Source organism: Euleptes europaea, chromosome 14 (assembly GCF_029931775.1).
Source record: "Euleptes europaea isolate rEulEur1 chromosome 14, rEulEur1.hap1, whole genome shotgun sequence".
Lineage (NCBI taxonomy): Eukaryota > Metazoa > Chordata > Lepidosauria > Squamata > Sphaerodactylidae > Euleptes > Euleptes europaea.
In genome coordinates, this window is record NC_079325.1 from 17,632,943 (window position 1) to 17,646,833 (window position 13,891).

Here is a 13,891-nt window from a genome sequence, read left to right on the forward strand (position 1 = left end):
AAGGCAAGTGAGAAGCAGAGGTGGTTTGCCACTGCCTTCATCGGTGGTCTCCCTTCCAAGTACCAATCCTGCTTCGCTTCTGAGATCTGATGAGATTGGGCTATACCATGCCACCTTCCTCCCGCCTCTTTTCTACGTAGAGATAAACTATTCTAATATTTCTCATTGGCTTCAAAGAGTACTTAAAAAAAAAAAAAAGATGCACACCCCACATCTAGAGAAAATTATTTCCAAGGCAATTTATAACCGATTGAAACAATACCTTCCCGCGCACCTGCATCTGTGGGCATCTGGTAGTTAAGAATAAAGATCTGTCTGCCGAGGAACAGGGAAATAAGCGCCCTATGGCTGCTTGTTCTTTGGCCAACAGTTGGGGCTGCGCTAGTCAACTTCTCACTGGGGTGTTGTTGCAGGGAGACGGGCACATCCTCCCCATAGCTGTTGGACCTCTGGCCATAGTTATATCCTTCCCTTCCTAGTGGTTCAAAGCCAATATGGATTGGTAAATGTCTGGATGCTCTGAGTTTCTGACATGTTAGTAAAAAGACCATGATGATACAGAAGAACAAAAAACAAACTAACAAACCCGGAACACATATGTAGACATAATGTCAGTCATGTTTAAGAGACCACAGCTAGCATTCTGGCATAAACCATGTTCAATAAATGTGTCTAGAAGCCAGGTGAAGAACTTTTCAGTATGAGATACGGGAAATACTCTGATCTGTTGACAAGTGGCTCTCAGAAGCCCGCGTGTGCTTACTGCTTCTCCTCCCACCAGTGATTGCACCGACTTGAGAGTTTGATCTGGTTCTGTCTTCAAGCCTCTTGCGTTCTTGTCTTCTTTTTGACAGATGACTGCCACAGCACAGCAGCCGGCAAAAGCACAGCCTGTGCACATCACCACACCCTCGGCCGCTGCCAACACTACTCTTCCCAGCACTCCTATCGACCCTCAGGCACAGCTGGAGGCTGACAAGCGGGCTGTCTACAGGTACAGAGGGATTCTGCTGCCAGGCTGTTCTTTAATGTGGATTCCCATCCCTGTAGTGGCATGTTGAGATATTATTCGAAATCTGGCCTGGGGCTAACTTGTCAACGATATGCTGCACAGAGACTTCTTCCTTCCTTCCTTTCTTTTTTTCTTCCTTTCTTTTTGAATCGGCTGAGAGAAATAGGTTCCAGCGCATGTTAAACTAGCGGAGCCTCAAGCTGAGTACTTAAAAAACATTTGCTTTCTTTTTTTAAAGGAAGAGAGAGTTAAATTACAGGCAACAGAATGATGGTGATTTGGCAGTGAATGTTTCGATGGAGGAAAGAGGGGTCTTTCTGCACAATCGAGTTTCCTTTTGCAGTGAATGTGTGCATTTCAGTCTCATTCACTGCGCACGGTCCTGAGGTTGCGCTTCTGTTGTGGGTTTTATGAGCACTTAAAGCTGAGATGTTTCCTACCTGAGGGAAATGGGGATGCTACCTCCAGGAAGCATATTTATTGGTATTGTGATTGCTGTTCACAGTGTGGTTGCATGAGTCTCTTGGGTCCGGTACCTATTAGATATTTTGGGGACACAATTAGTGGCAAGTGGCAGATTGTTATCCTGAATGACTGCCTCTTCTTTTCTTTTTTTAATTTTGTTTTAAGCTAGTGTAACGTGTTGGATAAAGGACTATGTGGTGAGTAAGGAAGTTCTCACATCTCACCTTTGCCCTGAGCATCCTAGCTGACCTTAGGCAACCTGAACTATCCCTCAGCTTTCACTACCACCATCCCATATCTAGTATGGAGATAATAACACTGTGTTGCAACCCAGATCAGCGCAGTTTCCTCTGAGCTCAGAAGCCAAGCAGGATTGATACTTGGATGGGAGACCACCAAGGAAGACTGGGGCTGCTATGCAGAGGAAGGCAGTGGCAAACCACCTCCGCTTGTATCTTGCCTTGAAAACACCACAAGGTGGAACTTTATGGGGCCACCATAAGTCGCTTGATGGCACAGATTACCTTTTTAATACTGAACTGCTTTAAAGAGTGGTTGGAAGCAGATAATGTATGTGAAGTAGCTCAAATACTCAAGTATTATGTTAATGATAGATGCATTTCTTTATTTAGGAAGTTTATACCCCAACTTCCTATGCTTAGAAAGCACGCAAGGCAGTTTACAACAATTTGTATTGGATCCTACAATGCCCTTCCGGTATAAGTTGGATCCTACCACTCCGTTCCACCAAGACTTCCTCCAGTGGTCTCCATTGGAGGATCCCTTTTTCCATTGGAGGAACACCTTTCCCATAAGACTTGTCCAACAGGAAGTGTAGGATCCAGTTTAGTTGAAGGGAGAATTCAACCTAATAGCAGTGGTATTTAAACCTGCCTTTAGATGATCCCGTAGTGGCAATTAATGGAGGAAGTGAACAGGTGAACAGCTCAGTTAGAATCCATGGTGTGGGGAGAGTAGACAGGGAGAAGCTTTTCTCTGTCTCCCAAAATACTAAAAGCTGAATGGTGGGAGATTCAGGACAAACACAAGGAAGTACTTCTTCACACAGCACATAGTTAAATTGTTGAATTGGCTGCCACAGGATGTGGTGACGGCCACCAACTTGGAAGGCTGTAAAAGGGGAGTGGAGGATGGGGCTATCAGTGGCTGCTAGTCATGATGGATATCTCCTCCCTCCAGTACCAGAGGAATATGCCTCCTTAAATCAGTTCCTGGGGAGCATGGGCGGGAGGATGCCATTGCAGTCACCCTGCTTGTGGCCTTTCTAGAGGCTGTTGGTCAGCCACTGTGTGAACAAAATGCTGGACTTTATGGGCCTCATCCAACATGGCTCTACTTATGATGGTGGGGGCAGCTCACCAAGCTTTGACCTCTCCTTTCCTCCAGGCGAGATAGTTCCTAAGAAGCCCTAGGTTAGCCATCGGTGGAGGTGGAAGGACCACCTTGATAACTATTAATTTCTGTGGGGAGCTCTGTGCTCCATTACATAAAACTCCAGTGAAGCAGAAGTATTAATCTGAGGTAATTTTTGTTTTAGTAGTGTCAAACAGAAACACCGATAGCCCCTCCAAAATGTACACACTCCTGTTGCAGCCTTTCTGTGCTATGCTGTTGGGAGCTAATTTGGGTTTTTCCTAAGTATTACTTGAAATGCTGGAGGGGCCACTTTGATCAGAGAATGTGACAGGATAGAGAAAATGTATAGTACCACAACTCTGCATCCAGTTTCCTAGAAAGCTGTTGTTTATATATATATATATATATATATATATATATATATATATATATATAGAGAGAGAGAGAGAGAGAGAGAGAGAGAGAGAGAGAGAGAGAGAGAGAGAGAGAGAGAGAGATATTTCTCATAGGCTACCAAATATGCGACGTTCTTGTGTATATTTCCTTTTAAGGCATTTTTGCAATTACACTTTTAAGACTTTAGCATTTCAGGGCTCTCTCTCCCCTCATCCCTCTCTTCATTCACCTTTGGGTTTTTCAGCTGCTTGCTTACATTGGTGTTAAAATGCTGTAAAACTGCTGTAATAATTTTAATTGGTGTTAGCAAGCAATAAATGGCAATTGTTATCTTCACGGCCCTGGAGGATTCTGGGGTTACAAATCAAAGTAAGGTATAGCTGCATGCCTAACAGAGTCTTTTTCTCTGTATGCTATTGGCAAAGGGAGTGAGTGCTGTCTAGTTTTCATATGGTGGGAAAAAAGACAGGTGGGCAGTAGGACGAGGTTTCATTCTGAGAACTTGCTCCTTGTGGGAACAGTTAAAGTTAGTGAGAGTCTCCCCCAGCCTTGCAAATAGATAATGGGAGTTAAAAATGTTTCCTGCCTCCCTCCCTCCCAAAAAGACCTGTTTCTGGCTGTGGATGGTTCATGCATACTTCCCACTGTTGGCAGGGATGTTCCACAATAGCAGAAGTGCCAACCCTGAGTAAAGACAAGGGGGCACAGTTCAGCCAACACAAGGAGCTGCAGACCCCTTCCTGCAAAAGACACCTTGTAGGGTTGCCAACTCGGTAGGGTTGCCAGGTCCCTCTTCATTACCGGTGGGAGGTTTTTGGGGCAAAGCATGAGGAGGGCGGGGTTTGGGGAGGGGAGGGACTTCAATGCCATAGAGTCCAGTTGCCAAGGCGGCCATTTTCTCCAGGTGAACTGATCTCTATCAGCTGGAGATCAGCTGTCATAGCTGGAGATTTCCAGCTAGTACCTGGAGGTTGGCAACCCTTCAACTCAGGTTGGGGAATTCCTAGAGATTTAGGGGTGAGAGCAGAGTTTGGGGAGGGGAGGGTCCTTAGCAGTGTATAATGAGACCAGCCCCATCTGTGTATGCCATCCAGAACTCTTAGAAAGAAGGGTAAGGTAAACAGTAGGAATGAGTGAATATCTGGTGCTCTTCTCTGCTATACAGATCACTGTGCATGTGTTTTTATAAGGGATTGCTGTTTTATCACTGGGTGAGTACTGTAGGTAGTTTTGTGTGCCCCACAGCCAATGTGTGATGCAGTAATTGGGCATGTAAACATTCCTAACAGGAATTTACTATATCAGTATTAAAACTGCTATTAAAATGAGGTTTTAAAAGTGCCTGGAGTTTGGACTGTTGCAATTTTTGATTTCATACTATTTAGTACCATCTATTAGCAGATTTGTGTTTTGTTTATCCAAGAAAAGAGCTAAAGAAAAGGAAAGCATTCATGCAGGATAGAAGTGGGGGGAAAGGAGCCAGGAAAGAAGATTGTTTGAATGGAAACCTTGTATATCATACTGAGTGCCTGGAGGGGTTTTATTTTAATTAAAATTTCTTGCCTCTGGGTAGCATGACAGTTCAAAACCGCATTGGGGATTTTTCATTTCATGTCAATAAATTTAACAAGGCCCCATTCAATTCAAATTAATGCTTAAGCTGTAGCTTTTATGCTCTCCTCTTGGAGAGTACAGATAAAAGAAAAATATATGTGGTACTTAATTTTCTCTCCCACACCTGCGTGAGGATGCACCAAACCCCATTCGAAGAATTCTAAGCCAGAGCTTTGCTCAGTTAAAAGGTAGTATCAGGAGAAGAGCAGAGAAGCGTGTAAGATAGCCAGCCAGCTTTAGTGGTTCTTCCAAAATTCTCTTCCGGAATTAGGAATGCTCTCTTGTCCTTTAAAAAAAAAAAATCTGGATTGTATATTATACACAGCATGGTGTGTGTATACTTTGCCATAGCTTTCAGTTCCTGAAAATTGACACATGTAGCTATACATGTGTAAATTGATAACATACTACAGTAAAGCAATCTTGATGTGATTGTACATACAGTTGTACCAACATTCTTTTTGTGTGGTGTTTTACCTGTGCAAAGAAGCAGATATGCATAACAGTCAAACACTGCACCAAAAGAATATTGATGCAATCATAGGAATGATCGTATTGAGACAGGGGAGGGGGGGTTGTCACGTTTAATCAGTGAGCTCAAGTGCATCAGTACCAGGGTGGGGGGATGCAAACAAAATGAGGAAGCTGAATTAAACGGCGCATTATCCAATTCTGGAGTTAATTTTAGAAATTCTTCTACTTCAACCAGAGTTCAGAAAGAGTGGATCTCAGGTTAGCGTAAAATTATGGAACAAAAAAGAAAAAGAGTGTGATAAATAAACTGAATCCTAAAATGAAGTGTAGTGTTAATTTAAAAATATAGCTTCCCCCCATCTAAACCCTGGAAATGAAGTCTGTGATTCTGGATGACAGGGTAAAACTCTCCTGGTTAAATAAAGAAGCATACCAGAGCTTTTCATTTGTTAGCTGGCTACATAACAGCTAAAGAGCCTCTTTGACTGATGTTAGCAATTGCAAAAAAAATATTTTAGTAAGTTAAAGAATCAGATGTGTAGAAATGGGAGAGAGGTTTTAAAATCATGTGTAAACATCTAAATGTACCTAACAAATATTATCATAAGAATATTTTAATTATTTTATCCATTTCAGAAAGCTTAATATGACTTACAATTGAGTCAAGTAATACGTATGTGGAATGTTTGTCCTTAATTGGTTATCAGTCTGTTTGCAGACTTAATTCAACGTGCACGGTTTCATCTTTAAAACCTTAAATTTCAATGGCTCAGGCTATCTTAAAGACAGCTGTATGAACCTATCCAGAGACTCTGGTGTATCAGGACCCGCTTCCAGGTCCCCACATCAGCCAACACACAGTGAGTTGAGATTCATGTGATATCGTTTTCAGTTGCAGCACCCATATCTATTTGGCCCCAAGTCAGTCCAACTTTGGCTTTTCCTAAAGAGAATTTCAGCCCATTCCTGAGCTCTTAGCCAGAAAGAGGTCAGGAGGAGCACAAGTGCCTGCGCCGGCGTTTGGGCTGCTTGCGCCACCGCAAGAGGCAGGGACGCTGGCATTGGGCTGCTCATGCTGGTTTCCCTGCGGTGCCATGGCAGCGTGGCCCAGGGATGCCAGCTTTGCCTCCCGCCTACATCTCACCAGCACAAAGCGGTGCAAAGCCCCGTGCCACCATCCTGGGGGGCAGCCTCGCTGATTTCAATGGGGCAAAATGCCCCATTTTCAACCAGAAGAAATGTAAAAGGCTTTTTAAAGCCTTTCGGCAGCCGGGAACAGCTTTGGAGGCGCCATGGCAGTGCCACAGCCACGCTGTCCCCGGCCGCCGAAGTCATAGGAATGGACTGATAGAGACAGATGAGTGCTGATTTCTGGCAGTTAACAGTGGGATCCTAAGCAGAGTTATTTCCTTCTAAGTCTGTTGAAGCTTGAAAGCATGTAACTGTGCTGAGAATTGTACTGAGTATGTCTTTTGAGGTTTTGCTCCCTGATGGGTTTTTTTCCCGGGGGGGGGGGATTTGTCAAAAAATTGCTTTTATGTGGTATTTATTATTGTTAACCGTCTTGTGGGCATTTTTACCTGTAAAGGCAACATAAATAAATTTTTAAATGAATTAAAGAAGATGAATAGATATAGCATTTCTTTATTAAGTTACAACGCTTTTGTAATAACAAGTTTCATGATCATTTTATGCCTTTGTTCACTATGGTTTAACTTGTTTTTCTTTTTTATTAATATTGTATGGCTTTCCCCCCTGCTTTCACTGTGCAGCGTCCAAGCCTAGCAATGGCATTAGCAAAATTCACCACCTTATGCCCATCTCGTTTTGTTCATGCCACTTACCGAGTTGGCCTTTGATCCTCTTCCATCTTCTTCCACTTTTCCCATCTGAAGTACATTAGTTGCTATGGAAATGGTTATGGGAGGACCCCATACAATCCCCAAAAGCAAAGTAAAGGCAGTTTAATAACTGGTGCCTTGGTTTGGAAAGTGCATGGGATTACTTAAGGCCATTACAGGTGTTTGTGTGGTGTTTCTGTACGCTCGAGAGGGACATGTGCTCTCTGGGTACATCTGCACGTAGCATGCATTGGCACTTCTTGAGATGGGGAGATACCAGCAGCTAGGATAAAATAATGGCATCTTCCGAGATACTTGCTTTCTGCCCATCACCCACTCACTATAATGCACTTCCTAATTCTCATTGGGCAGATGTGCTTCTTTGCATTACTTGTATAACTGACAACAAGCACTTAAATAAGGGTCAGGAATTGCCTGGCCTTAGCATATTTGCCATAGAGGAAACAAATGAAGATGGTAACAGAAGAACAGCACAAAAAGTATTAAAATGAACAAAACTGATTATTTTGTTTCAGTGATTTCTACTCTACAAGCTCAAAAAGAGTTTCCGAATCAAATGATTCATTTACAGAAAAAACACCCAAATGGTTCTGAAAACAGCAATAAAACTGAAATGGTAAAACACAGCCTTAAAACCATATAAGAAATCGGGGGGGGGGGGTAAAATCAGCCAGTAAAAACCTGTACAGGCCAGCAAAAACAACTGCTTAATGTTAAAGCAACAGAAAGCTTTGGATAAAACAAAATTATTTAACCTGGCACCAATGATATCTGTAGGAAGAGAGTTTCAAATGAAACACTGAAATGGTCCTGGTAACAACCCAATGGGGGCATATAGATAAAAGCTTGACTGGAAGATCATAATGGTCAGGAAGGTATACATGGGAGCCAACAGTCCTTCAAATACCCGAGTCTCAGACTGTTTAGGGTTGTGCTGATTTCTGGATGTGTGTGTTAAGTGCCGTCAAGTCGCTTCCGACTCATGGCGACCCTATGAATGAAAGTCCTCCAAAATGTCCTATCTGACTGCCTTTCTGGATACCACTTTGAAAACCATTGTAGGACTGTCCAACTCTTCCTGTGCACCCAGATCAGTTCCTATGTTTTCTTACCTGTCCCTTGATATTGGTGCAAGTTGCTAGTGTCGTTCTTCAGGGTTCAGCTCAGGCTATCATAGAAGTTACATTTCTGTGATGGGCATCGACACATCTTGTCTCTAGCATACATAGAGCACTACAACATCCCTTTTCTCCACAGCAGGGAACACTAAGTGGCTTGAGCTTAAGTAGCCACAGCAGTGCACACCCGACAACAAATAGTATTTCTTCAATGAGGTCTGTTTTGTTGCTCCTAACGGTGACACTGGAAAATAACCCAAGCTTTTTTACACAGCTATTTATTTATTTGTTTAGAAAATTTATATGCCTCCTTTCCCAAGCCTGTTTGAGGCAGCTCATGAAGCAACACATGATAGAATCTTAAAAAAAAAAAACCACAGCACAAAAAGCATTAAAATGAACAATACGTTGAAAACCCAGCTGAAGCCTAAAAAGCAAAATAAAAACATTTAGCAGCCTAAAACCGTCTTAGTAAAATGGTCCTCAGGCTAGAAGTTGAGTGCAAAAACTATTTTGAAAATTTGAACCCCCTTAGATAAATGGCTCCCTGACCTGGATGGCCCAGGCCAGCCTGATCTCGTCAGATCTCAGAAGCTAAGCAGGGTCAGCCCTGGTTAGTATTTGGATGGGAGACCACCAAGGAATACCAGGGTTGCTGTGCAGAGGAAGGCACTGGCAAACCACCTCTGTTAGTCTCTTGCCATGAAAACCCCAAAAAGGGGTTGCCATAAGTCGGCTGCGACTTGACGGCACTTTACACACACACACACACACACACACACACACACAGATAAATGGCAGGGTTAGAAAATGTTTTGGTCTAGCACTTAAAAAGAAAGAGTAGGGTAGGTGCCTGATGAGCCTCAGTGGGGAAGACATTCCACAAGTGAGGTGCCACCACTGAGAAAGCCCTGACTCTGGTCACCACCACTTTCACTTCTGCAAATGGGGACACAGGTGTCTTCCAGACTGTAGCCCTGATCCTTATTTTCCCCACCTCAAGGTCATTTCTGTTGATAGCACCGCTGTGGCAGTCGTTTCACACTTCCTGTTTTTATGCAGAACTTCCCCGTGTGTGTGTGTAGTACTTTAATTTTAAAGACTGGTCAGTATTTTGTTGGGGGGGTGCACTTGCAGTGGAGCAATGGGCAGTTTAACGCCCCCATTGACTTTTGCAGTCACCACCCCCAGAGGCAACCAGCGAATCATACCTTGCCAATGTAGGGCTGTCAAAAAAAAAAAATTCGGTACAGTTCGGATTTGGCCGAATTTGGCCCTTGTGGGTTCGGTACGTGTCGAAGTCCGAACTCCCCCACTTCGGATCCGTTCAATTCAGCGGGAATTCAAAGTTCGGAAAAAAATTCGGCCAAATAAAGCCATTAAAAACACAATCGCGCCTTTCCGTGGCTCTGGGGGGGGGCATTTTTGGGGTTAGAGGTCCCAAACTTTCGGCAGAGCTTCAAAGGATGTTTATTGAAAGACTCCCCAAGTTTTGTAAAGATTGGGTCAGGGGGGGCTGAGATATGAGCCCTGAAAGGGGTCCCCCCCACCCTTTATGTGCATCTCTCAGCAGAGCTTGCCGCCCACGCACAAAGCTCCCAGCCCCGACAACAGCTGAGAAATTTGCAAAACAACTGCAAAACAACACAACCTTGTTAAAGAACACCTTTGCAACACACAACTGAAACCTCCCCCCTCAAACCAGGGAGCGAGAGACTCGAGGGGGAACACACACCCCAGGCAGAACCGACGAAAGCCCCCTTTGGCTTCCCCCCCACCCACAGAAACTGCTCCCTCCCCACACACACACAGACTCTGCTTTCCCCCACACACACACACATACACAGGAGAAAAATTATAGATTAAAGCCCCCAAAGGGGTCTTATTGTGGCTGTCTTCTGTTCCATCAAGAGGGGCTGAAGAGAACTTGTAATCCAAGATGATTCCAATTAGGCACGGAACGTTTTGCTCTGGAGATGCACAGGATCAGCTGATCCATTCATCCCAATAGGGAAAAGGGGAAAGGGGAAAGGGGAAAGCCCATATCTCGGGACCCCCTGACCCAATGTTCACAAAACTTGGGGGGTATCTTAAGAACACTGGTCTGAAACTCCGCTCAAAGTTTGGGATCTGCACCCCCAAAAATGCGCCCCCTGCAGCCATGGAAAGAGAAAAGGGGGGAGGCGATATTTCTGCCCCCACTGAACCCATCTTTACAAAACTTGGGTAGTATCTTAAGAATAATTGACTGAAGCTATGCTAAACGTTTGGGGGCTATATCCCCAAAAAAGCGCCCCCTGCAGCCACATAAATGGAAAAAGGGGGGAGGGAAAAGGGGGAGAGCCCATATCTCGAGACCCCCTGACCCAATGTTTACAAAACTTGGGGGGTATCTTAAGAACACTGGCTGAAACTCCGCTCAAAGTTTGGGATCTGTACCCCCAAAAATGCGCCCCCTGCAGCCATGGAAAGAAAAAGGGGGAGCCCATATCTTGGGACCCCCTGACCCAATGTTTACAAAACTTGGGGGGTATCTTAAGAACACTGGTCTGAAACTCCAGTGAAAGTTTTGTGTCTGTACCCCAAAAAATACGCCCCCTGCAGCCACAGAAAGGAGCGAATGTGCACAAGCACCCCCCCACACACACACGAGGATTTTGCTCTCTCTCTCTCTCTCTCTCCCTGGCCGGGCCGCACATCAGCTGATTCCTCCAGTACTCAATCCTGACTGATTGGCCAGAAGAAGACCCAGCTTGCCCACCGATTGGCCGGGGGAGGAGAATGCTGCTTACTGACGGCCGAATTTGCCGAATTTATTCGCGAACTCGCTGAATTCGGCCCCCCCGGTTGCCCGTCAGTTTTGAGTTTGGTTCCTCCCGAACTAAAAACCACCGAATCAGGGGAAATTCGGCTGATTTTCAGTTCGGGCCGAACCGAATTGACAGCCCTATGCCAATGTCAGTTTAATTGGTTAGCTGATTTCCTGCAGGAGACTGGTTGTTTTGATTGGCTGTGCTACCCTTCCTTCCCTTTTTGAATTACGGACAGTAGGTAAAGAATTCCGCATAGCTGTGATAGTGGCAGATTGCAGGGCTAAGGGAATATAGCTTTGGAAGGCTGTTGTTGAGGTTCTTCAAAGCACCCTTAAACTGATCCTGTTCTGTTATGAATGTTGCTGTGTTTTTAGGCCATTCATGATTACTGTGCACCGATCTTATTCACAGACGGTACATGTGTGTGAGGTGGAAACAGTACGGCTCCTTCGGCCAGCAGAGGGGCTGCAGTCACAGCTCACCTGCCCTGAAAGAGCACCTCAGGCTGCCGGATGCCTCACCGCTCTTCCCCTTTTTCCCTTTTCCAGCCAGAAGGATCCTCCATTCTTGTCTTGGACTGCTAGGACTTTTCATCCCCCCCCCCATTGCTCTACCTTTTCAGTAATTAAAGCCTTAAAAGCCGATCCACATCCAGCAAATTGAGATGACAAAAATTTCTTGGGTATGCAAAGATGCTCTTTCATGGCTCCTGGACAGTTGAGCTGAGTAAATGTCAGTTGTTTGTTGGGGAGTCTTGATTCACCAGAAGGAAAAAGAAAAGAATATCAGCCTTAAAAAAAAGCAGTACTCCTAGAAAGCAAGGTTGGTAAGGAAAGGCATTTGCTTAGCCCACCTCTCCGCACCCCACCCTGTCCAATTCAAGATATATATGTGTGTGTGTGTCCCCAGCTAATGGAGCCACTTGACGATGTTGCTAATTTCATTTTAGAACTTGAGAGAGAGAGAGAGAGAGAGAGAGAGAGAGAGAGAGAGAGAGAGAGAGAGAGAGATGTGTTGCACACCATGATTTGCATTTTCTTTACTATATTGAAATGAAGAGAGAGCTGCTGAGCGGTGTGGCTGCCCGTAGCATACCTGGGGGTCATGCAGATATAAAAACAGAGAAAGACCAGAAGAAAGAAACCAGCTCATCTTCTAGACTATTGATTATATTTCAAGGGGGGAGGGGAAAATTAAATTTTTTTTTTAAAAGGATTACTGCCCATCCCGCCTTTTTTGAGCAGGTTGGGCTGTGCTCCACAAAGCAGCATAGACTTTTCAGACTTCTAAAAATAGGCATCATGCGGAATCATACCCCTTTGAAAAAAGGTACGAGAAAAACTGATTTGAAAAAGAGCAGGGGGGGAAAGCTGTGTGGAAATGGTACAAAAAAACAGTAACAGAGACATGAAAATGGAACATTAAGGCAGTCTGGAAGATGCCACAGAGAGTAGGGCTTCAGAAGAAGATCTTAGCTGGTGGGCTGGAGAGCTCGGGAGGAGGCGGTCCTTCACTGCAAAACCTGGTTTAGGGGGCATTTGTTATAGACTGCAAAAAAAAAAATGTGAATCCTTCTCATGGCAGCAATTGCATACAAAGGCTCACAGGGTTTTCAACCGTTATTTCCATGTCTGTCATGCAGTCAGTGGTACACTGAATTGCCTCTAAACTTAAAAACCTAGTTGAGAGTTTACGCATTTTTGTCTTCAACCTCTTAAGCCATTTCACCTTAATGGACAGCAGTGTTTTGCTTGTTTGTTCTGGCTGTTCTGGAACTGATGCTGTTTGCAGTAATAACTCATGTATAGCCATGGACATTCGGTGGAAGCCCTCCCACACCCAGAATCTTTCTTCTCCTAGAGTGCAGTCCATACTTTTCAAAGGCATCCACAGAAAAGCACATTCTGATGGATTTATGGTTAGTGCTGAAATGTATAACACAGTCAGTTGTGTTGGGATCGTTTTCTATTTTATTTTACTTTAATATCTAGTAAAAGTAGCTTTTTTCTTGGAGACAATAGAATAAAATGTTTCCATTGGGAGCCTTTGGCTTGAAGTTGTTAGTTACTAAAGAATCCGGTGGCAACTCGGTTTCTCGTGATGTAAAACACCTAAAAAGCTGTGGAGATACTAGTTGGATCGGAGGCTCATAGCAAATCCATCACTTTCCTTCCATCCTGCCTTTCTGTCCACTCATTGCATCCTCTTCCAAGCAGTGATTCGGTTCATCATTCTGTTTTTCCATCATTCATTGAGGAGGGAACTTATAAACCTGTGACAAGATTCCATAATTTGAATACAAGAAGATTGAAGGGGCATGCGAAGAAACTGAAATTTTTCAGAGGAAATGTACTGCTGTGATTTAGCATTTTGAGAAAATGCTTGGGCTCAGAAACTAAAGAATTTAGGGTCAAACTGCAGGTGATGGATTTCCATGAGTAAAACTCCCAACACAGTATTTTGCTAAGGTTGCATGTTCTTCCCGGGAGCGGGAGACCTCCCACTCCCCATGGGCCCTTCCCACTACTGCTCAGCTGGGCAGTGGGGAAAAATGGGGGGGGGCAATCACTGGCATCCTGACACACAGATGTCACTTCTTGTGCAATTGGAAGTGACCTCATGATGTCGCTGGCGATCCTCTAGCATTCAGTCAAAACTCTAAGGTTAAAACTCTATTCCCCCAACCTGTGAGTCCCTTGCCAGTTGCCAGCCTCATGCTAGCAATTGTATATTTTGCCCTGAAGAGCATCTATGGGAGAT

General features: G+C 44.4%; 1 protein-coding gene across 5 annotated transcripts in view; it reads left to right on the top strand.

Moving 5' to 3' along the window:
* The window catches only part of PKNOX2 (PBX/knotted 1 homeobox 2), a 379,920-nt gene that overhangs the window by 267,895 nt on the left and 98,134 nt on the right, over positions 1 to 13,891 (top strand). For all 5 annotated transcript variants that reach the window (XM_056860518.1, XM_056860521.1, XM_056860522.1 and 2 more), the window contains one exon: positions 855 to 994. In XM_056860518.1, the coding sequence (XP_056716496.1) occupies positions 855 to 994 (140 nt within the window). The remainder of the gene's footprint in view (positions 1 to 854; positions 995 to 13,891) is intronic.